General features: G+C 39.2%; 1 protein-coding gene across 1 annotated transcript in view; it reads right to left on the bottom strand.

Moving 5' to 3' along the window:
* The window catches only part of METTL8 (methyltransferase 8, methylcytidine), an 88,464-nt gene that overhangs the window by 7,916 nt on the left and 57,565 nt on the right, over positions 1 to 22,983 (bottom strand). The window contains exons 3-6 of the mRNA XM_047085234.1: positions 22,666 to 22,757; positions 9,025 to 9,395; positions 6,710 to 6,759; positions 1,117 to 1,180 (exon numbers count right to left, since the gene is read on the bottom strand). Coding sequence (XP_046941190.1) covers positions 1,117 to 1,180; positions 6,710 to 6,759; positions 9,025 to 9,395; positions 22,666 to 22,757 — 577 coding nt within the window. The remainder of the gene's footprint in view (positions 1 to 1,116; positions 1,181 to 6,709; positions 6,760 to 9,024; positions 9,396 to 22,665; positions 22,758 to 22,983) is intronic.

Here is a 22,983-nt window from a genome sequence, read left to right as displayed (position 1 = left end):
GTTTATTTATTTTTGGGACAGAGAGAGACAGAGCATGAACGGGGGAGGGGCAGAGAGAGAGGGAGACACAGAATCGGAAACAGGCTCCAGGCTCTGAGCCATCAGCCCAGAGCCCGACGCGGGGCTCGAACTCACGGACCGCGAGATCGTGACCTGGCTGAAGTCGGGCGCTTAACCGACTGCGCCACCCAGGCGCCCCAAAGCTGTTATTTTCAAAAAATTAGAGCAGGGGTGCCTTGGCTGGCTCAGTTGGTGGAGCATGTGGCTCTTGATCTCAGGGTCATGAGTTCGAGCCCCATGTTGGGTATAGAGATTACTTAAATAAATAAACTTAAAAAAAATAAATAATGAAAAAATTAGAGTACACACACACACAAATGCACATGCACACAGTTTGAGTACAAAACAACACTAGAAGCATATATACCAAAACAGTAACCTCAATTCACCATAGGACTCTAGGAAGTGTGATTATAGGTGAATTTTATCTTTCTCTTTAGGTTTTTTAGTATTTTAGAAAATGTCTACCATGAATAACTATTACTCTTGTTATCAGAAATTAAGTTCCATCTATTGACTACACATTTCTGTTAGCAGAATTTCCTTTCCTTTCCCATTTCCTAAAAGTACTTTTTGCTAAGGTAATGCTTACTAGCTTTTGGGGATTGGTCAAACAAACCCAGGCTCCCCACTGTTTTCCAAATAGTCCAAGACATTTTACATTTGTATCATATACTTTCTCAAAATTTGTTTTACTTTCAAAAGTTTCAACTTAACTAGTGCCTACTATGTGTCAGTCTGTGCATAGGGCTCTAGGGACATAAATATGAATAAGATCACCTCATAGGACCTGCTGACCTTTCTAGGTGTACCAGTCCCTTCATTTTTATTTCATTTTATTTTCCTTTTTTTCCCCAGCTTTATTTTGAATTCAAAATAACTTCTATCATTTTAGGGTAGTATCTTAGGCATCAGGTGATGATGTGATTCCCAGAATTAGTAAAAGCTCAGTTAAAAATGGTTACAGATAACACTGAAACATTTAAAAAATATCACTTCAACAACAAATAAATTATATCCTTACATGGCTCTCTTTAAAGAAAATATGAGACATACCTTTACTAGTTCCACAGCTCCAGAAGCAAAATCACAACAATAAAGAAAGGACTCTGGAGCATTCCTATGAAAATGGAAGAAATATTTAAATCTAGAGTTCACATATGCTCAGGTTACAAAAGAAAGGAAACTGTAGGCTTGAACTTGTTAAAAGGTATTTCTTTAATAAAATTTTGGATGACACCTGGCTTACTGTTTCTCCTTTTAGATGGTGTTCTCTATAATGGTATATGGGTGCCTTCATGGTACTTCTGAAACAGCATTGTCTCAAATACTTATTAATTACAAGGTAACTTTCAAATTCCTGTCCTGGTTTTTTTTGTGTTTTTTTTTTTGTTTGTTTTTTAATTTTAGAGAGAGTGTACATGAGTGAGGGAGAGGGACGGAGGGGGAGAGAGAGACAGAATCTTAACCAGGCTCCATGCTCAGCACAGAGCCCGACACAGGGCTCCATCCCATGACTTGAGCCAAAATCAAGACTTGGACGCTCCAACAGACTAAGCCACCCAGGTGCCCCTTCCTGTCCTGGTTTTAAAGCTCTCCGTTGCTTGGGCCTACCTGCCTTATGTCCCATCACACTCTCACACAGGAACCCTCCAACGCCATCCATCATCATTGCTCCATCTTCCTCCCCCTCAGTCTTTCTTCTGTGCCTCCAGCCAGCAGGGCCTATAGTTCTTTGTTGCCTAGTCAAGTGCTACCCTTGTGCAAGGATGCTCAGACCCTTGTGTTCTTTGGTGCTTCAGTCCCCTTTCTGTGTGTACAACTCATTTGGTTCTTGAGCTTCTCACAGAGGCTCTGATGCCCTAATGGGACAGGAATACATATGTATTTTAATAGCATATAAATACAACTTCTAAAAAAGAGTAAAAAAATACTAATATATTAACTCTTAGTTATCTTTTCAAGTTTTTTCCAACATTTATTAAGACTCATGTATGTACCAAGAATTAGAATACAAGTTAGTAAATGAAATTGTCTAATAAAATAGTAAGAGTATGGATTTTGAAGCCAAACAGACCTGCGTTTAAGTCCTGAATTTGCCATTTATTAACTCTGTGAATTTGACTCATCCTCTCTAAGACTCAGTTACTTTATTTACAGATGTAAATAAATACAGTTATTTTTTGGTTGGAGGATGTTTATTCATATAAAAGTCTTGAGTAATCTTAATTGGCCTCCACTGAACTTAGACAAGTTCTATTTGGCTTTTTACCTGAAATTCAGTAACAATGTCTGGACCATGGTTACTCATGGGCATGCATATACTTTGAATTTTGTGGGTCAGTACTCTTCCCGGTCATCCCTCGTATGCTTGTATCAAATAATTACTGCATCATGTTGCTTAGCACCATGCCTGAATCACAGAGACTGGCATGTTATGAAACAACAATTATAACTATAGTTCTGGCTCCTGTGGGTTTTACAGCCTAGTTGGGGATATGATTGGTTTTATCTAGCTTCTACAGGGTTATGGATAGGGCAGACTTCCTAAGTCTTACCTAAGGTGTAAGTTTTAACAATTCTGAAGAAGGGGGATAGCAATGCTGAATGGGGAGAAGGATAAATGGTATAGGGCTTAAAGGTGGGAGTCATGTGCCAAGGATGAGAAGCAGAGTTGATCCTGAGAGCTCAAACCAGTATGTGGCAGGATATACAAGTGGGCCTTGAAACACATAATTAGAACTTTGATTCAGGAGACATTTCAAGCAAGGAGAACTACTAAATAAATATGGGATATAAGCACAAATATGAATTCCACAAATAAAATCTCACCCAGGCTCAGATAATACTCTTAAATGCTACTCATGGATGAGTACTATGAGAAGGAGTCCTTCATTCTGTGGCATTTGGAGATTTGCATTCAATTTAAGATCTGTCCAAATAAGTTAAAGTATAATGAACAGGATTTGGTTATGACTTGCACTGCTTGTTTTTTTTTCGTCTGTCCCAAATAAAAACAGTATTCAGGGGCACCTGGGTGGCTCAGTCGGTTGAGCGTCTGACTTCAGCTCAAGTCATGACCTCACAGCTCATGAGTTCGAGCCCCACGTCGGGCTCTGTGTTGACAGCTTGGAGCCTAGAGCCTGCTTCAGACTCTGTGCCTCCCTCTCTCTCTCTGCCCCTAACCCACTCGCATTCTGTCTCTGTCTTTCTCAAAAATAAATAAACATTGAAAAAAACCCAACAGTGTTTTATTGCAGCCTGTACCCCTATTGCTTCCTATGAAATCCATATATTCATGACTCTTAATTTGCTGGGCGGTCATACGTGTTTGAAAATTTTCCGTAAGCACTCAGATGCACGATGTAATATGATGGCAAAGGGCAAGGGCTCTGGAACCAAACTGTCTATGGTTTGAGTCCTGGCTATACCACTTAGTTGTGTGGCCTTGGAATAGTTACTTAATCTCTTTGTAATCCTGTTTCCTCATCTATAAAGCAGAGATAAATATGGCATCTAAGGTTACTGTGAGGATTGAAGGGATTCTTAGAAGTTTCTAGGAAGGTTCCTAACTCAGAGTAAGCACCTAATAAATGTTAGTCATTATTATAATTGTTGTTGCTATTGCTATTATTATTATTATCATATTATAGGAAGATCTGCCTTTGCCTTCTAGGAACTTAAAAACTTAAGAAATTATCATGGTTCTATAAAAACTTCCATATAACTCAAAATGCTTCTCTGGACACTGGCACATCTAGCTCATTATAAAAGGTATGCAGTCAACCGTTGGGCAGTGGTTACTAAACACCCACAAGATATAGAACAGTCTAGCAGTTAAAGAAAGTATGTGCCATTTGCCATGTGGTCCTACCAGGACAGCAGCATGACCTCTGAGACTGAATTCCCATGCATCAGCAGCCCAAGTTGAAGTCTTGTGACCACCCAATGACTTTCCAGAGCTTTTCTGTAAAATCAGCTGACTGCCTTGGCCCTTCTCCCAGCAAGCAGGTGTAAATATCACTACTAACACCACACCACAAAGCACTCCCTTGGCAGGGGGTTTAAGAATTAAATGATCCTTGGAGAATGATATGACCTCTCAATTCCAGAGGTCTAATTATGGTAAAATATTCTGAAAATGTAAAACACTAATCCTGTACTCTCCAAAAGTAATAAAACATAATTTCTTAGGTGGGAAAAAAAGTCTAATCCTCCCTTTGGAAGGCTAATCACTGACTGCCTTTTAATGATGAATTAATTATCTTGCGTTATCGAACTACAATGACTTTTTTTAAAAAAGACAGAGCCACGAAGAATCAGGGAGCAAGGAAGCAAAAGATTGCAATTATTAGCTGGAGGGAGAAGTAAAAAGGGAAAAATATTACTAACAAGTGGGGATTCAGAGATATTAGTCAATATGTATTGAGCTCTAACTATCTGTATTATACTGTTGGGCTACCTGGAAAATCAGATTAGGGTAAAATATGCTTTCTACCTCAAGGAATACAAGCAGTGGCTGGAGACACAAGACATAAAGAAATGACATGCTAAATAATACCTTGGGATGAGTCATAAAGTAACACATTATCAACTGCCAAGGTAGTAAATTTCTGTGTACCGTAAGCTCAGAGATAACTCGGGTGAAGGAAACTGGCTACGTGGTATAATAAAACAGGAAACATTGGCCCAGAAATGAGGAAAAGGGAAAACAAAGAGAATAAAGACAAAAGGAGAAAGGCCATTCAGACCTGCAAATGTGCAGTTCTATCACTTCTGCCTGGCCACTTTAACTGGTAATCTGATGGTATTTGGAAATTACTATTTACTATGTTAGTAATGAATAATATCCTGATTTTTTTGGCGCTACATCATAAGTATTTAAAAATAGTGTCCTGGGGGCACCTGGTGGCTCAGTTGGTTAACTGTCCGACTAATGATCTCAGTTCAGATCTTGATCTCAGGGTCATGAGTTCAAGCTCCATGTAGGGCTCCACACTGGGTGTGAAGCCTACTTACTTACTTACTTACTTACTTACTTACTTACTTTCTTTATTTATTTATAACATTTATCTATTATTGAGACACACAGAGAGACAGAGCATGAGCATGGGAAGGGCTGAGACAGGGAGACACAGAATCCGAAGCAGGCTCCAGGCCCGGAGCTGTCAGCACAGAGCCTGACATGGGGCTCGAACCCACAAACTGAGAGATCATGACCTGAGCCAAAGTCAGATGCTTAACCGACTGAGCCACCCAGGTGCCCCTATGTGAAGACTACTTTAAAAAAATAAACTAAGGGGCACCTGGGTGGCTCAGTCGTTTGAGCATTTGACTCTTGATTTTGAGTCAGGTCATGATCCCAGGGTTGGGCTCCACACTGAAGGTGGAAGCCTACTTAGGATTCTTTCTCTTTCTTCCTCTGTCCCTTCCCCCTGCTCACAAGTTCTCTCAATAAAAATAAAAATAAAAATAAATAAAGAAAAAAAAAGTGTCATAATGTTGGCATTGTGTTAACTGTTAAATTGAGGTGGTGGGTATATGAGAATTCATTGTATTACAAGGAAACACTAAAAAAATAGCATCATTAGAATTTAAAATACACATAAAGACTGAAAGGAATTATAACAAACAGTAGCTATGTTAGGATGATGGGTGATTCCCACCCCTCTGTCCTCTAATGGAAATGTTCTGCAATGTGCTCATGTTGATTTTATAATGGAAAAAATAACGTGAAAGTTATTGTATAAACTTAAAAAAAAACAAAAACAGAGGGGCGCCTGGGTGGCTCAGTCAGTTGAGCATCCAACTTCAGCTCAGGTCACGATCTCACAGTTTGTGAGTTCGAGCCTTGCATCGGGCTCTGTGCTGACAATGCAGAGCCTGGAGCCTGCTTCAGATTCTGTGTTTCCTTCTATCTCTGCTCCTCCCCCATTTGTGCTCTGTCTCTCTCTGTCTCTCAAAAATAAATAAAATGTAAAAAAAGAAAAAAAAACTAAAAACAAAACAAAACAGAATAGGTAAAAGGTGCTAGAAAAGCTTTGTAAGAAGTGTCTTCATCATGGAAATACCACAACATATACGTGAAGCAGTGAACAGGAAGGATGTGTCAGGAAAACACCTCTGTCCCTATCATCTCTGTCGGCTTTTTTGAGTTTTACTCTAGTCTTAGACTAGTTGCTGTTACCTTCAAACATTTTCAAGTTATTTGACAAAAGAAGGTCTTCTACTGGGTGTGGCTCCAGAAGTGATGACAAAATGAGGGTTAAGAATAAGCTTTAAACTCAATTCTGTGTGTGTAAAATGGCACCTACATACCTGGAGGAGCAAATCGATTTCTGAAGTTAGCAATTCACAGCTTAGTGGAAGGGTCAAATCCCTTGCTCTTTTCTTATTCTCTTATCCATGCAAAAACAAGCTTTAAAAATTACTTTGACCCATGGTGGACAACCCATAGCTGTGAAACATTCTTTTCATAGTAATTCCTCGTTTACGTGAAATTAGACACTGAAACAATTCTTTGAAATTTGCTTCAGTGATTGTTTATATGAGAATAAGAACACTACCAGCATACACGTGACATTTTCCCAGAATTTCTCAACACCCCATACATATGTAAAATTTTGTAGGAGAAAACTTTAAAACTCACTGTAAAGTGTTCAAAATTGGAAAAACACTATTTCCAGCACCACAGCCAACCTAAAAAATTGAAAGAATAAACAAATATCATGAAAAGAAGGTTAAATTTTCTTCACCAATGTTAGATTTTTTTCATTAAAAAAAAAATAGAATAAATTTACTGGATCTCTAGGTGTAGGAGAGTTTTCTAAACTCAAAAGCAAAGGAATAAGCCACAAGAATAACACTGATTAATTTAACTATGGAAACATGTGAAATTTTTATACACCAAAACTCAAACCAAATTAAAAGGTGACCAATGCACTATGAAAAAAACTTGGCAATAAATATGATAAAAGGGTAGAATTCATTAAAAAAACAGTAACAGATAAATTAGCAAAGGAAATAAATAGAACACAAAAGAAATACAACTGTCTTCTAAACATCTGAAGAACTATCTGACCTAGTTAGCAATCAAAGAAATGCAAATTAAAACAAGGTGTAATTTTCATCTGTCAAAAAGGAAAGCACTTAAGTAAGAATATTCTAACCAATGAGAGTGTGATGAAACAGACATATATTGCCGTGAATTGGTATTAATACAGCTTCTTAGAAAATTATTTGGCAATATATTTTAAGAGCACTAAATTTATTATTTTATTATTATTTTTTTTTTTTAAATTTTTTTTTTTTCAACGTTTATTTATTTTTGGGACAGAGAGAGACAGAGCATGAACGGGGGAGGGGCAGAGAGAGAGGGAGACACAGAATCGGAAACAGGCTCCAGGCTCCGAGCCATCAGCCCAGAGCCTGACGCGGGGCTCGAACTCCCGGACCGCGAGATCGTGACCTGGCTGAAGTCGGACGCTTAACCGACTGCGCCACCCAGGCGCCCCTATTTTATTATTTTTTTAAGTTTATGTATTTATTTTGAGAGAGAGAGACAGAGAGAGAGAGAGAATGAATTACAAGGGGTCTCCACGCTGTCAGCACAGAGCCAGATGCAGGGCTCAATCCCACAAACCATGAGATCATGACCTGAAATCAGGAGTCGAATTCTCAAATGACTGAGACACCCAGGTACCACTAAGAGCATTACATTTTTAAAATAAATTACGAATTAGTAAATCTGACCCAAGATAATAAAAGAAATACAGAAAGGTCTATACCCAAAGATATTTTATGTAGAAAACCTGAAAACAATTTAAATACTCAGTACTATAAAAACAGATAAGCAGAATTAAAGTACTCCACATAATAAAATATTTTGCAGCCACAAAAATGTTTATAGAGAATTTTTAAGATAGAAAAAACTGCTTATGATATAATGTTAAATAGAAAAAAACCAAAACCTCAAAATACAGGTACAGTATAGCTCAACTATATAAAATAGTATAAATGAAAAAAAAAAAGTTAGTAAAATGTGAAGAGTGGTTAAATCCCTTGTATAGATACCTTTATAACCAAAAGGAGGAGATTTACTTTTAAAAACAGAAAGTCAAGGGGCACCTGGTGGCTCAGTTGGTTAAGCGTCCAACTTCAGCTCAGGTCATTCTCTCACAGTCCTTGAGTTCGAGCCCCATTTTGGGCTCTGTGCTGACAGCTCGGAGCCTGGAGCCTGCTTCAGATTCTGTGTCTCCCTCTCTTTCTGCCCCTCCCCTGCTTGTGCTCTTGTTCTCACTCTCTCTCAAAAAGAAATAAATACATTTAAAAAAAAAAAAAAGAAAGAAAGAAAGTCAAGGTCTACACTGGATTATAGCTAATTATATCTCACTTATTTCTATTTCACTTAAAAAGGGGTAATAACAGAAAGAGACAGAAATTAAGGCCAAAACTTTACTGGTATTTAAAACTGCCTTCAAATTAGAAATGAAAACAAATTAAAAAAAAAATTAAAATCACAAACTTAGAGCCTGATTATACATGTGAGTCCCTTCAATATTTTTTTTTTTTTTTTTTTTTTTTTTTTTTAAATTTTTTTTTTCAACGTTTATTTATTTTTGGGACAGAGAGAGACAGAGCATGAACGGGGGAGGGACAGAGAGAGAGGGAGACACAGAATCGGAAACAGGCTCCAGGCTCTGAGCCATCAGCCCAGAGCCCGACGCGGGGCTCAAACTCACGGAGCGCGAGATCGTGACCTGGCTGAAGTCGGACGCTTAACCGACTGCGCCACCCAGGCGCCCCCCCTTCAATATTTTTTATGCACAAAGGCATACTGAACCCTTTTCTAGTTAGATTTCATCATTATTCCCCCTAAAAAATCTGGATCATTAATAAAGTAATATGCAATATACATTTTAAAATTATTTGCCACCTCCCATCTTTGCCCCTGCAGGACAGTACCTCAAGGATTCTGAAAGTGGCACTGCTACCAGGAAACAATTCGGTCTTCAGAGGTCCTTCGCTGTGTTCTTCAGAGTCTAGGTTGGAAAAATGAGATCTTGCTTTGCTTGGACCATCTGATGAACCACACCTTTTCATACCAAGATTTTTTTCTTCAGGCATAATAGGGCAGTGCGTTCTTGAGAAACAATTTGCAGCACCAGTTTTCACATTATCCCATGATGATTCTTGTGTCTTCTCTTCAGTTTTTTGATCAACTGGAATAATTTCAGGAAATTCCCTCAACAGCCAATTACGATCCTTGAAAAACTTATTCTTATGAATCTTATAAAATGTATCCCAATATTGACTAGCTTCATTCTCATACTTAACTAAAATAAAGAGAAAAAAAAAAAGATTTATTTTACTATAAATGATGTTTACTATTAGTTACTACTTTAATAACTAAATATATTTAATAATTAAATACTGTTAAATATATTACATACATTTATAACAATTACATTTACTACTGAATAACTTTAATATTATAATTTTTTATTTATCTGATTTTTTTTTTTTTGGCCTCTTACAGGTTACAACTACAGAGTATTATTTTTCTCAAAATGTGTCAGTGTATGGGGTATTTAGTTCTATCCTCTACAAATCTGCTTCTGTCTTAATAGTTTGGCCAATACATTTTTGTGACGAATATAATCATTGCAAACTACTTTTTACAGTTTAAATCTTGAATTTATTTTTATTTATTTTTTTAAGGAAGATAGATTTAAAAAAGTTTTTTAATGTTTATTTTTGTGAGAGAGAGCGCATGTGTGCACACAGGCACAAAGGGAGGAGGGGCAGAGAGAGGGGGAGACAGAGGATCTCAGGAAGGCTCTACATTGACAGCACAGAGCCTGATGAGGGGCTTGAACTCATGAATCAAGAGATCATGATCTGAGCCAAAGTTGGAGGCTTAACCAACTGAGCCACCCAGGCGCCCATAGATTTTTTTTTAAAGTTTATTTATTTCTTTTGAGACAGAGAGAGAGCACATACACAAGCAGAGAAGGGGGAGAGAGAAAGAATCCCAAGCAGCCTCTGTGCTGTCAGTATGGAGCCCAATGGGGGGCTTGAACCAACGAACCATGAGATCATGATCTGAGCTGAAATCAAGAGTCAGACACCAAATGAGCCACTCATTTAGGCACCCCTAAATCTTGGATTCTTAATACTCACATTTTTACCAATAACTTGTAGGACTCTTAGAGAAAGGACACCATTTTTTATGTCTCTGTATATGCAGTTTCAACACAATGAATATCTTGGTAATCAGACAGGAAATTGCAGAATTATAAATTACACAATCTTAGAGCCAGAATGGCCCATTGAAATAATCTACTCCCAACTCCCTTGTTTTGCGTTTGAACAGAAGATAGCACAGATATGAACCCACTTGTTCTAGGCCCCAGAGTCCAGTCACAGCAGAGCTAGGACCACCTATCTTAACCCCTGGAGCTAAGAGCCATCCCATTCTCCCCCTACCTCCAGAGGAATCTCTTCCTATTGACATCTCCTACTATGAAACCTTAAAGAGATATGCCTTTTTAAAGGAAATTTGCATTTCATGATGTTATCCCTTGGATTTCCCTCTGTCCAGTATCAGCGTTAGTTCAACCATCTCAGAACTTCAGACAATTCTTAGCTTTCTGCCTCTTTTTTTTCTTAGCCTTATTTATTTATTTTTGAGAGAGACAGAGTGAGCGGGGGAAGGACAGAGAGAGAGAGGGAGTGAAAGAATGTCAAGCAGGCTCCATACTGTGGAGAGTCTGTGTGAACATGCACTGCAGAGTCTGATGTGGGGCTCAAACCCACAAACCATGAGATCATGACCTGAGTGGAAACCAAGAGTCGGACGCTTGACCAACTGAGCCACCCAGGTGCCCCAGCTTTCTGCCTCTTTTTATTTGTACCTTAAATTAATAAAATAATTCACTCACTCCTTCACTCAACAAACATTTCTCGGACACTGTTATGCATGTACCAGGCCTAATCCCTGGGTTAAGAATTATTCTCACCTGGGGCACCTGGGTGGCTCAGTCGGTTAAGTGTCCAACTTCGGCTCAGGTCATGATCTCATGGCTTGTGGGTTCTAGCCCCACATTGGGCTCTGTGCTGACAGCTCAGAGCCTGGAGCCTGCTTTAGAGTCTGTGTCTCCCTCTCCCTCTGCCCCTCCCCTGTTCGTGCTTTCTCTCAAAAATAAAATAAACATTAAAAAAAAAAAGAATTATTCTCACCCAATATAGACACATGACCTTTTTATTTTATTTTATTTTATTTATTAAAAAAATTTTTTTAATGTTTATTTTTGACAGAGAGAGAAACAGAGCATGAGTGGGGGAGGGGCAGAGAGAGAGAGGGAGACACAGAATCTGAAGCAGGCTCCAGGCTCCCAAGTTGTCAGCACAGAGCCCAATGCGGGGCTGGAACTCACAGACCGCAAGATCACGACCTGAGCCAAAGTCGGTTGCTCAACCGACTGAGCCACGTAGGTGCCCCGACACATGACCTTTTTAAAGTGCTTTCAAAGAATAAAAAAGATCTTCTATCGATATAATTTCCAAGATCTAATGTTGGGCAAAAAAGCAAAGTGTAGCACAGTGTGTATACGATACAATCATTTGTTAGGAAAAATGAAGATAAAGAACACATGTGTGTGCATACACAGAAACACAATGCATACACACACACATATTTGCTTGTATACGTACAGAATACCTCTGGAAGGATAATCATATAACTAGTAATACTGGTTGCCTCTAGAAAGGGGAACTGGGTTGGCTGGGGCCAGGAATAGAAAAAGAATTTTCATTTGGGGGTGCCTGGGGAGGCTGAGTCGGTTAAGTGTCCAACTTCAGCTCAGGTCATGATCTCAGGGTTCGGTTAGTGAGTTCAAGCCCTGCACTGGGCTTTCTGCTGTCAGGATAGAGCCTGCTTTGGATCCTAAAGCCTGCATCAGATCGTCTGTCCCCCTTGCTCTCTGCCCCTCCCCGCTTGTGCTCTCTCAATATCTCTCTCAAAATAAATAAATAAACAAACAAACGAAGGCTAGGAAAGAAGAAATTAAAAAGAAAGAATTTTCATTTGAATTTTGATCTGTATGAAATTACTATCCCCTAAATAAAGTTATAAATAAAAATAATGGAATCATTTCTTTCATAATTGTAAAGAAGCCCCAACCCTCAGAACAAGAAGTTGCCAGCAGTTGCCAGTTCATCTTTGTTGTAGAACCCTGTCCTGAAGCCTTTATAGTTTTCCTTTTCTTTCCATTTTTATCTTTATGGCCTTGTACATGGATCTCCACCCATCTGGCCACAAGACTTCCTTCCCATCAAGGCTGAATTGTATCTGGCAGCAGGACTGCTATAAAGACAGAAACTCCCATCTGTATTTAAGGTCTGAGAAATGAAAGTAGATCTCTGTAACAAAAGAATTATATGATGCTGAAGTCCAAAACATGTTCACATCTGCACTAATGGAAGGAAGCCCATTTGTGGTTAATCTGAAAATTTTATATATTATCTTTAAAATAGTTCTATCTCTACTTTTAAGAACTGGAGTGTGCCTGGTATACTGTGTGAGGAAATAAAACAACATTCTGAAAATCAGATTCAGGAGGAATTAGGAAACTATCAAATTTCCCAAGGGTTTTCTCACACCTCCCCTGTTCCTTTTTCCTTAAAAACTCTCTTTGTAACTCACTCTGTGCTGGTAAAAAATGTTTCAGTTTAATAAAAAGCAACCACCTAAGAAGACCTACATTTAGTAAAATCCCTAGTATCTGAGGTTTTCATTGCCAAGCTACTTGTGAAGTGAGTTTGAACCTAACTATCAGTAACTAGAATGTAACACTACATCTCAAATAATCTGTGGAAATATCCCCCTCGGAATTAATTGGGAGGAAGGAGGTAAATAGCAGGACAGCAGCTTGGAAGAAAAAATGTTCATAGTAGTGCTATTTAAAATAGGGAGAAGGGGGCAGCTCCTGAGTGGCTCAATTGGTTGAGTGTCTGACTCTTGATTTTGGCTCAGGTCATCATCTCATGGTTCATGGGTTTGAGCCCCAAGTTGGGCTCTGTGCTCTCAGCATGGAGTTTGCTTAGGATTCTCTCTCTCTCCCTCTCTCTGCCCCTCCCTCTCTCTCTTTCTCTCTCAAAATAAATAGATAAACATTTTTAAAAAATAGGAATAAGTGGGAAATAAACTCAAATACCCAACAACATAGGAATGACCAAGCAAGCCATGCAGGTCAAAACAGAGTAATCTTCAATAGCCACTAAAATCTAAAGGATAATGATATTAACAGAAAACATTCACACAGACCAGTCTATACACTGATTACAATTCTAAAGTTTATTATATACCAGGGCCCCTGGGTGGCTCAATTGGTTAAGTGTCCAATGTTGGCTCAGGTCATGATCTCACAATTTGAGCTCCATGTTGGGCTATGTGCTAACAGCTCAGAGCCTGGAGCCTGCTTCGGATTCTGGGTCTCCCTCTTTCTCTGCCCCTCCCCTGCTCATGCTCTGTCTCTCTCTCTCTCTCTCAAATATAAATAATTTTTTAAAAACATTAATATTTATTATATACTCATTTATAATAATCAGATGAATACTTAGAGTGATGGCAACAATTTAATGATTATTAAGTAGTTCTTTCTTTTTGTAAAGTTTTATCTATATCTTATACACAAAACAAGAATTTTAGATGAATTCTTCACTCAACTTGCCGACAGTTTCCTCATTTGATGAGGGGTTGAATTAGTGTTTCTCTATGTTCAAGGTCTAAAAGTCTATGTACTTTTCTTATTAAACCCCATGAATTTATGGAGAACATTAAACATTGTCAGTTCTACAAACTACAAAACCTTGGGTCAGATTGCTGTCTTAAATATGAACTTGTACTACTACTGTTTTAATTTCTACAGTTTATAAAGATGAATCTTCAGTAAGGTGACTGGAATCTGGTTCATTGCAAATACATCAAGCATCTAAATTCAACCCTAGATTATGCAATCTTTAAAAAGGATCTGATTACTATGAGAAGACTACAGTCAAGGTCTGCTAATACGTACACTTCCAAGCCTTTTTCAAGTATTTCCCACTATTCAGGAATTAAGAGAAAAAAACATAAATCATTATATCATTAACAGCAATAACACATACTGAGTGTTATGTGCTAGGCACTATGTCAAATGCTTTATTTGGATTTTTTCCCATTTTAATCCTAATGACACCAATCAGACATATTATCACTCCAATCTACAGACAAAGAAATTCAAGGTCAGAGGGGATAAAAAATTTTCCAAGGTCATCCAGCTAGAGCCAGGATCTGGACCAAGTCTACTGGACGTTTTTTTTTAATATTTATTTATGAGAGAGAGAGAGTGTGTGAGCACAAGTGCACACAAGCACGCATGAGTGGGGAAGGGGCAGAGAGAGAGACAGGGACAGAGGATCTGAGTCGGGATCTGTACTGACAGCAGACAGTGCAATGCGGGGCTCAAACTTATGAACCGTGAAATCATGACCTGAGCTGAAGTCAGACGCTTAACCAACTGAGCCACCCAGGCACTCCCCAAGTCTATTGGACTTTAAAGCTCATGCTCTGGGGTATCTGACTGGCTCAGTCAGAAGAGCATATGACTCTTGATCTTGGTGTTGTGAGTTCGAGCCCCAATTTGGGTGTAGTTCGAGACCCACTCGTGCTCTTAACCATTACACTATATTGCCTTCCTAACACAAAATCAGAAAATTTTTAAAGTTTATTTATTTTGAGAGAGAGAGAGAGAGAGAGAGAGAGCGAGCACCAGCAGGGGAGGGGAAGAGTGAGAGGGAGAGAGAGAATCCCAAGTGGGCTCTGCATTGTCAACACAGAGCCCAACCCGGAGCTCCATCTTAAGAATCCTGAGATCATGACTTGAGCCGAAAATCAAGAGTTGGATGCTTAATCAACTGAACCACCCAGGCATCACAACACAAAATCAGTAACAACCCCTCCAAAATATCTCTGAAAATAACCTGTTTTTCTGATTTTGTACTTTCCTCTCATTATAAAGCATCCAATTGAAATTAAAACTTCAGTATGACATAATCAGTATAAATTGTAAAAATAATGCTGATTGGAGTGAACCTTCATAAAAACAGACAAAAAATACAGAAGTAAACACCATTTGATTTATATAAAATATAAACTATGCAAAATCATATGATGAAATTATGATGAGCAATGGAAACATAAAATGTTCTATGAGAATAAGTGGGTTTGTGGGATAGAAACAAAACAGAAACAGCACCCAGCATGGGCTGGGGTAAAGGCTAATGGGCCGGAACTTTCTTGTTCTTTGCTTTTTAAAGTTGTGCTTTCAGCAGTATCTCAATCAAGGCTGGCAATTCATAGTTCCCAGTTATGTGTGATGGCTTCTGAGACCCCACTAGAAGCTCATTCACACTCACAGATCTGGTTAGGAGCAAGGTAAACACCTTCAGCATATGATTTAATTTCCTGAACATTAAAGGTCTCTGATAACAGGGAAGTGGAAGAGCTATTTTTCCTGACCATGAGTGAAAAATTTAGTTTCAACCTCCTATTAACTCATCTCAAGTTCAGGCCAATAATGATAAATATAGTGTGGAGAATCTGCCCTTTCTTAATCTTGTCCAAAATACATACATAATGTATGACCCTGAGATCAAGAGTCACATGCTCTCCTGACTAAACCAGCCAGATGCCCCAACCAACTGATTTTTTTTTTTTTACCAACTGATTTTCTAAATAGGTATATTAATGATCAGTTTTTCTTGGAGAAGCAGTTTTTCCTTTCATATTCCTAGGCTGTGGACTCAGAGTTAATTGCTCAGTGCCAATGGCAGTAAAAGGGATGTAGTGATGTGCTTAACCACAGACAGATGAAGCAAATTCTCAATTATTCATTTATTAAATTTAATACTGCTGAGGGGAAGAAGGAATATGACATACTAACTATACTTAAATATTCAGAACTCACCCTGAATCACACTGAATATCACAACTAAGAAACTGAATTAAACCACTTATGTATCTGACATATGAGATATGATTAGTATGAATTATGAAAATTTATCCTGTTACAGTGAAACAAAAGGCAATTTAGAATTATTTTTACACATCATTTACACAAACACCTGAGCTCTCAAAGTTAGAAATTTCCATATATCACTGATAAAGTTCATTGTCTAATTAAGAAAAAACTCTTACGAAAAGGATATATATATATACATATATATGTGTGTATATATATATATATATGTGTATATATATATATATACACACACACACACACACATATATTTTAAGATTTTATTTTTTATTTTTTTAGAGAGAGAGAGAGCATGCAGATTGGGGAGAGAAGCAGAGAGAGAGAGACAGAGAATCTTAAGCAGGCTCCATGCTCATGTGGAGCTCATGTGGATCCCACAACCCTGAGATCATGACCTGAACCACAATCAAGAGTCAGAAGCTCAACTGACTAAGCCACCCAGGTGCCCCAAGATTTTATGTTTAGGTAATCTCTACACCCAAAGTGGGGCTCAAACTTACAACCCTGAGATCAGGAGTTGCATGATCTACTGACTGAGCCAGCCAGGTGCCCCATGAAAAGTGTATTTCTAAGAGCACAGCATGAACTTTTAAACAAACAAAGCTGACTTAAAAATAGGTACCCTATGGGCACCTGGGTGGCTCAGTGGGTTAAGCATCTGACTTCAGCTGAGGTCATGATCTCACAGTCTGTGAGTTCAAGCCCCACATCGGGCTCTGTGCTGACAGCTCAGAGCGTGGAGCCTGCTTTGGATTCCATGTCTCCTTCTTTCTCTGCCCTTCCCCAGCTGGCGCCCTCTCTCTCTCTCTCTCTCAACTATAAATAGACATTTTAAAAAAAAGTACCCTAAATTTATCAGCACACGAAACTTTTAGCTACTCTTTTTTTTCACACAGGACACTTTCAAGTGGTAAAGGTACTCACAAGTGGTAAAGTTATTCTTTTACTATTTTGTTTAACATAGATAACTCACCCTAGATAGGTAGTTATTTGAAAGTATATTTTAAAGTAAAAATAGCAGCTGCTTTGGTTATTAAGTTTTATTTTTTTTTTCAACATTTATTTGTTTTTGGGACAGAGAGAGACAGAGCATGAATGGGGGAGGGGCAGAGAGAGAGGGAGACACAGAATCGGAAACAGGCTCCAGGCTCTGAGCCATCAGCCCAGAGCCCGACGCGGGGCTCGAACTCCTGGACCGCGAGATCGTGACCTGGCTGAAGTCGGACGCTTAACCGACTGCGCCACCCAAGCGCCCCTCGTTATTAAGTTTTAAAAGCCCATTACATTTGCTAAATGATCAGCTAAGATATAACACACTGGAGATGTTTTTAGGAAATTATAAAATATAAACATGTTAACTCAAAAACTGCCAAATGTGTTTTTCTTACTTCTCTGAATTAATCTGCTTTTACAAGAAATATGAGCTATTGTAATATTTAAAATAAATTACCAAAAGGAAACGTGGAATTAAAACTATTAATCTGGGGGGGGGCGCCTGGGTGGCGCAGTCGGTTAAGCGTCCGACTTCAGCCAGGTCACGATCTCGCGGTCCGTGAGTTCGAGCCCCGCGTCGGGCTCTGGCCTGATGGCTCGGAGCCTGGAGCCTGTTTCCGATTCTGTGTCTCCCTCTCTCTCTGCCCCTCCCCCGTTCATGCTCTGTCTCTCTCTGTCCCAAAAAAAATAAATAAACGTTGAAAAAAAAAAATTAAAAAAAAAAAACCAACTATTAATCTGGGCACCTAAGTGGAAGAAATATTGCTAATGAGAGCTTGGATGTTATACACTTTAATCACAGACATGAAATGTCAACCATCTCTCAGCAAAAAACTACACTATTTGTGATGCTTAAGTTCCTATTTTCAGAACTGTGAGGGTGTTTCCTGACTTCAGTTCTCACAACATCTGAGACAATAGGTGAGAAATGAGAAATGGGAGTGACAGGAGGGAGTGACACACACAAGACCAAAAGAAGTGTGCTAGAGAGTAGGCCAGCATGGCAGAACAACGAGTATTTCCTCCCAGGGACATTAAAATAAGTGAGATAAGATCAATAAATAGTCCTTATGCTATATAATGATCTGCCAACGGAATCCTCTGTGATGGGAGAAAACAGGCTCTTTCAGAGACTTAGGGCTCTCCTGGAAAAGAAGAGATGGTGGTTAACAGAAGCACCAGAATAAGAACCGGGTCAGAGCCTCCTTTGGGTTTTTACAAAGTTTACGAGCAGAGCTTTTAAATGGATCCATTCACCTTGACCTGTATTCATCAGAGACACTAGATATCAAATTAGAAGCTTCCCCCCCGGACTTCCACAGCCTAGCAGGACCTGGCAGAGACTGGCTGGGTGGCTGAGAAGGTATTTAGTCTCACTGTAATGTCTTGTCACTGAACATAGCTCCTCAGAACAGAAGTTCTCTTTCTTTGCCATCCCCACAGCAGCCTCAATTGCTGCTCTATGCAATCTTACTTAAATGGCATAAATGGCCACTCTCCCTGTGTGGTCCCCTCCTTGTGGCAATTCCCTGACATGTATGCAGTCCACCGCACCATGTTCTATTCCAGGGTGGGGAAACCTCAATCACTTTGAGTCATTTTATTTCATTTTACTTTTATTACTTAAAACAAAATTTTAAGTTTACTTATTTTGAGAGAGACAGCACGAGTGGGGGAGGGGCAGAGAGAGAGAGGGAGAGAGAGAAACCCAAGCAGGCTCTGTGATGTCAGCATGGAGCCCAGCACGGGGTTTGAACCCATGAACTATGAGATCATGACCTGAGCCGAAATCAAGAGTCAGAGGCTTCACCGAATGAGCTCCCCAGGCTCCCCATTTTGAGTCATTTTAAAATGGAGTCTTTAGTTCTGGGTCTCCACAGCAGCCAGAAAACTTGCTCAGAAAGAGACTGTATGTGCTAATAAGCAAACCAAATGCTTCAAAGCAGTATCATCAGTCCTCTCCAGCCTGCTTTTCCTGCTTCTGTAGAGAGAGGCCAGTCACCACCTTTCTATTTCAGTCACACTATGGTTCTGTGGGAACTGTCATTTTCCTTTACTGCGGTTTCCAAGCCCTAAAATAACCTTCTCATTAGCTTCACTCAAGTTCATTGTTAACATAAATAGGCCAAAATAGGCAGCCTCAGTACAGAGCACTTTAAGGGAACATTATCAGCACTGCTCATCTATTTATGTCCTAAACAAATATTCAAGAGAGCATGAAAAAAATTCTTGGTTTTTCATATCAGGAAATATACTGTAGATAATTTTTAACTTCCTGGAAACGAATTAAGATGACTGATAACTTTTAATTCTGTTTAGGCTTGACTCTCTCTGTCACATCCAGGTGGCCACTAGCAGAAGCTTGAGTAATGTGGAAAATATGTCTGTGCAGCTGCTGGCAAAGAAGCAAAATTATACTTCCTCAGAAACAGTGTGACAGAGTTCCTGCAAAGGAATGCAATGTTGGCTGATTTGTAAGCAGAACTGCCACTGGTATGCACCCTCAAATCCAGCCCCAACACTCCCTGGCTATATACCACTCTGGGACTGCATGGCTGGAGCTCATAAAAATAGAATGGTTCCATCGTGGATCAGGTGCTCTTCTATCCTGCCCACCCTCCAGGACATATTCATGCTTAAGATAAGGAAGGAGAACTAGCTCTAAGGAGTACCAAACAGTGCCAGAGGATAAAGTAAGTCATTAACGGTGGCAGAGAATAAGATAGGGAAGAAATGCCCCCTTCATTGGTTAAAAGCTGTCTCATTAGCTCAGTTTTCAAACCTTAACTACAATTGTATACTAAAGTCACTAGAATAATAGTTGACTATTGGTGAGATTAGTGATTTTCACTATGTTTGGCTTGCACAGAGGAATTGAAACATCTTTCCCTGGGGCGTTTCAGAACATAGGATTGATCTGGAAACCAAATTCTATCTCAGGAGTTGGCAAACTTTTCTGTAAAGGGTCGGACAGTAAGTAGTCTTTGTGGGCTATGTACAGTCTCTATTACAACTATTCAGCTCTGTATATATACCTCAAAAGCAGCCATAGACAATATGTAAATAAATGCTTATGTCTGTGTTCCAATAAACTTTATTTATAAAAACCGGCAGTACACTGGATTTGCCCCTGGCCATAGTCTGCTGACACTTGCTCCATCTAACAGGTACTCTGATACTGCTACAAGAATGATTGAGAAATCATCATGACCAAAACCAAGCTGTTCTGGCAAAATTAATCTAGGGTATCAGAAGCCAGAATAGTGGTTGCTCTTTGTGGAGTCGGAGGGGTTGGAAAAGTATTGTTATTCGTTCAGAAAATGAGGAAATTTTGGGGTTAATGGTAATAATCTGTTTCTTGACGTGGATATTGGGGAAATTCAATGAGCTTTGGGACAATTCATTTAAGAGTTGTGAAAATTTCTCTATGTATTTGGTACTTCAAACAACTTTTTTTTTTTTTAATTTTTTTTTTCAACATTTATTTATTTTTGGGACAGAGAGAGACAGAGCATGAACAGGGGAGGGGCAGAGAGAGAGGGAGACACAGAATCGGAAACAGGCTCCAGGCTCCGAGCCATCAGCCCAGAGCCTGACGCGGGGCTCGAACTCACGGACGGCGAGATCGTGACCTGGCTGAAGTCGGACGCTTAACCAACTGCGCCACCCAGGCGCCCCTTTTTTTTTATTTTTTTTTTATTTTTTTTAACGTTTATTTATTTTTGAGACAGAGAGAGACAGAGCATGAACGGGGGAGGGGCAGAGAGAGAGGGAGACACAGAATCTGAAACAGGCTCCAGGCTCTGAGCCGTCAGCACAGAGCCCGATGCGGGGCTTGAACTCACGGACCGCGAGATCGTGACCTGAGCCGAAGTCGGCCACTTAACCGACTGAGCCACCCAGGCGCCCCCTTTTTTTTTTTAAAGAAAGAACGAACCTGTTTGAAAGGAGAAATCACTTTAGGAAAAACAAGGTAGAAAGTCTTATCTCCAGAGTACATGGGTTGGTCAAAGTGTATATGGGTTCCTAGCTATGAAGTGAGAATGACACAGACCAAGTTTTTTCTAGTGTGCTTTAAAAAAAATGTGGTAAAAAACACATCACATAAAATTTATCATCTTAACAATTTTTTAGTGTACAGTCCAGTAGTGTTAAGTATATTCACTTTGTTGTGAAACAAAGGTTCAGAACTTTTTCATCTTGCAAATCTGAAACTCTGTATGTTTTAAAACAACAACTCTGTGTTTCCTCCTCCCCCCAGCCCCTGGTAACCACCATTCTACTTTTCGTTTCTATGAATTTGACTACTTAAGGTATCTCATATAAGTGGAATTATATAGTATTTGCCTTTTTTGTGACTGACTTATTTCACTTAGCATAATATTCTCAAGGTTCATCCATGTTGTAGCATGTGGTGGGATTTTCTTCCTTTCCGAGGCTGAGTAATATCCTCTTGTGTGTATACCACATTTTGTTTATCCATTTATCCGTCGAGGGACATGTGGATTGCTTCTACCGTTTGCCTATTGTGACTAGTGTTGCTATGAACATGGATGTGTGAATATACCTTCAAAACCCTGTTTTCAATTTTTGGCTATATATCTAGAGGTGGGATTGCTAGGTCATATGGTACTTCCATTTTTAACTTTCTAAAGAACTTCTATACTGTTTTCCATAGAGGCGGCACCATTTTACAGTTTCACCAATTGCACAGTGCATAAGGGTTCCATTTCTCCACATCCTTACCAATGCTTGTTATTTTCTGTTTTTGTAACAGTAGCATTAGCCAATTTTTTTAGAAGCCAGATTCGAAGGTTGGCAAGGTCTTACCTCAATTAAACTCTGAATATCAAAAGGCCTCCAAGAAAAGTACCTTGATGTTTAGCCTAAAAGGTCACAACATTTTAATACGACTTTACCTTTTTTGCTCAAAGTTTCTGAATTTATTAAATATTCCTGGCCAGTAAAATGCACAACAGCATACTAAAAGATGCATAGTGAGGCACCTGGGTAGCACAGTCAGTTAAGCATCTGGCTCTTGATTTTGGCTCAGGTCATGATCTCACGGTTCGTGAGATCAAGCCCTGGGTCTGGCTCTGCACTGACAGCATGGAGCCTGCTTAGGATTCTCTCTCTCCCTCTCTCTCTCTGCCTCTCCCCAGCCTGTGAGCTCTGTCTCTCTCTCAAAATAAATAAATAAACAACAAAAACAACTAACTAAATAAATAAAAGATGCATAGCAAGAGGGAAATTTCAAAATTTCCTTGTGTGTATCTCTCAGAAAAATGTAATACTATGATTACCAAAAAAGCAAGTAAAGAGTCAATACATAATTTATTTCACTAACTTTGTCCCACTACACTAGAATAATGGAATTCTCCCAAATGGAACAAGTGGATTGGCGTAGGTAAAAGCTAAGAACTCTCCAAAGTAATGACACAGGAGGAAAACAGACTAACATGTGAACTGAACCAGCGGAAGGTCAAAGAGAAAAACCAGGCTCCAGAAGCTACTACATGTAGTTGCCTACCTTGTTCTTCCAGAAGGACTCGCACAGCTGAGTTTTCCTCTACTCTTTTTCTGGCTGCTGCTTCTTCTTCTTTTGACCACTGCATGTGATCCCTACCAAAAAATGAAAAGATTGTAACACCTGCTTTATAATTGAAATCAGAAAGAGAGTGACAAAGGATACATCTTTCATTCTAGCAGAGTCAAAGACAAATGATACAAACTAATTCTGTGTTGAATGAATATATTTTGTGTCAGATGTTTCTTCTGATAGTGCTGGTACAATCCTGGAACTCCTATAGCTCTTCTGTTTAAATCTGGCTGTGTTGCAAGCCCCAGC

This window comes from Lynx rufus, unplaced genomic scaffold (assembly GCF_022079265.1).
Source record: "Lynx rufus isolate CCGP_SWC_20201006 ecotype Redwood Valley unplaced genomic scaffold, mLynRuf1.p SCAF_2, whole genome shotgun sequence".
In the NCBI taxonomy this organism is placed as follows: Eukaryota; Metazoa; Chordata; class Mammalia; order Carnivora; family Felidae; genus Lynx; species Lynx rufus.
The sequence above is the reverse complement of the archived record's forward strand: the minus strand, read 5'-3'. Positions and strand labels throughout refer to the sequence as shown.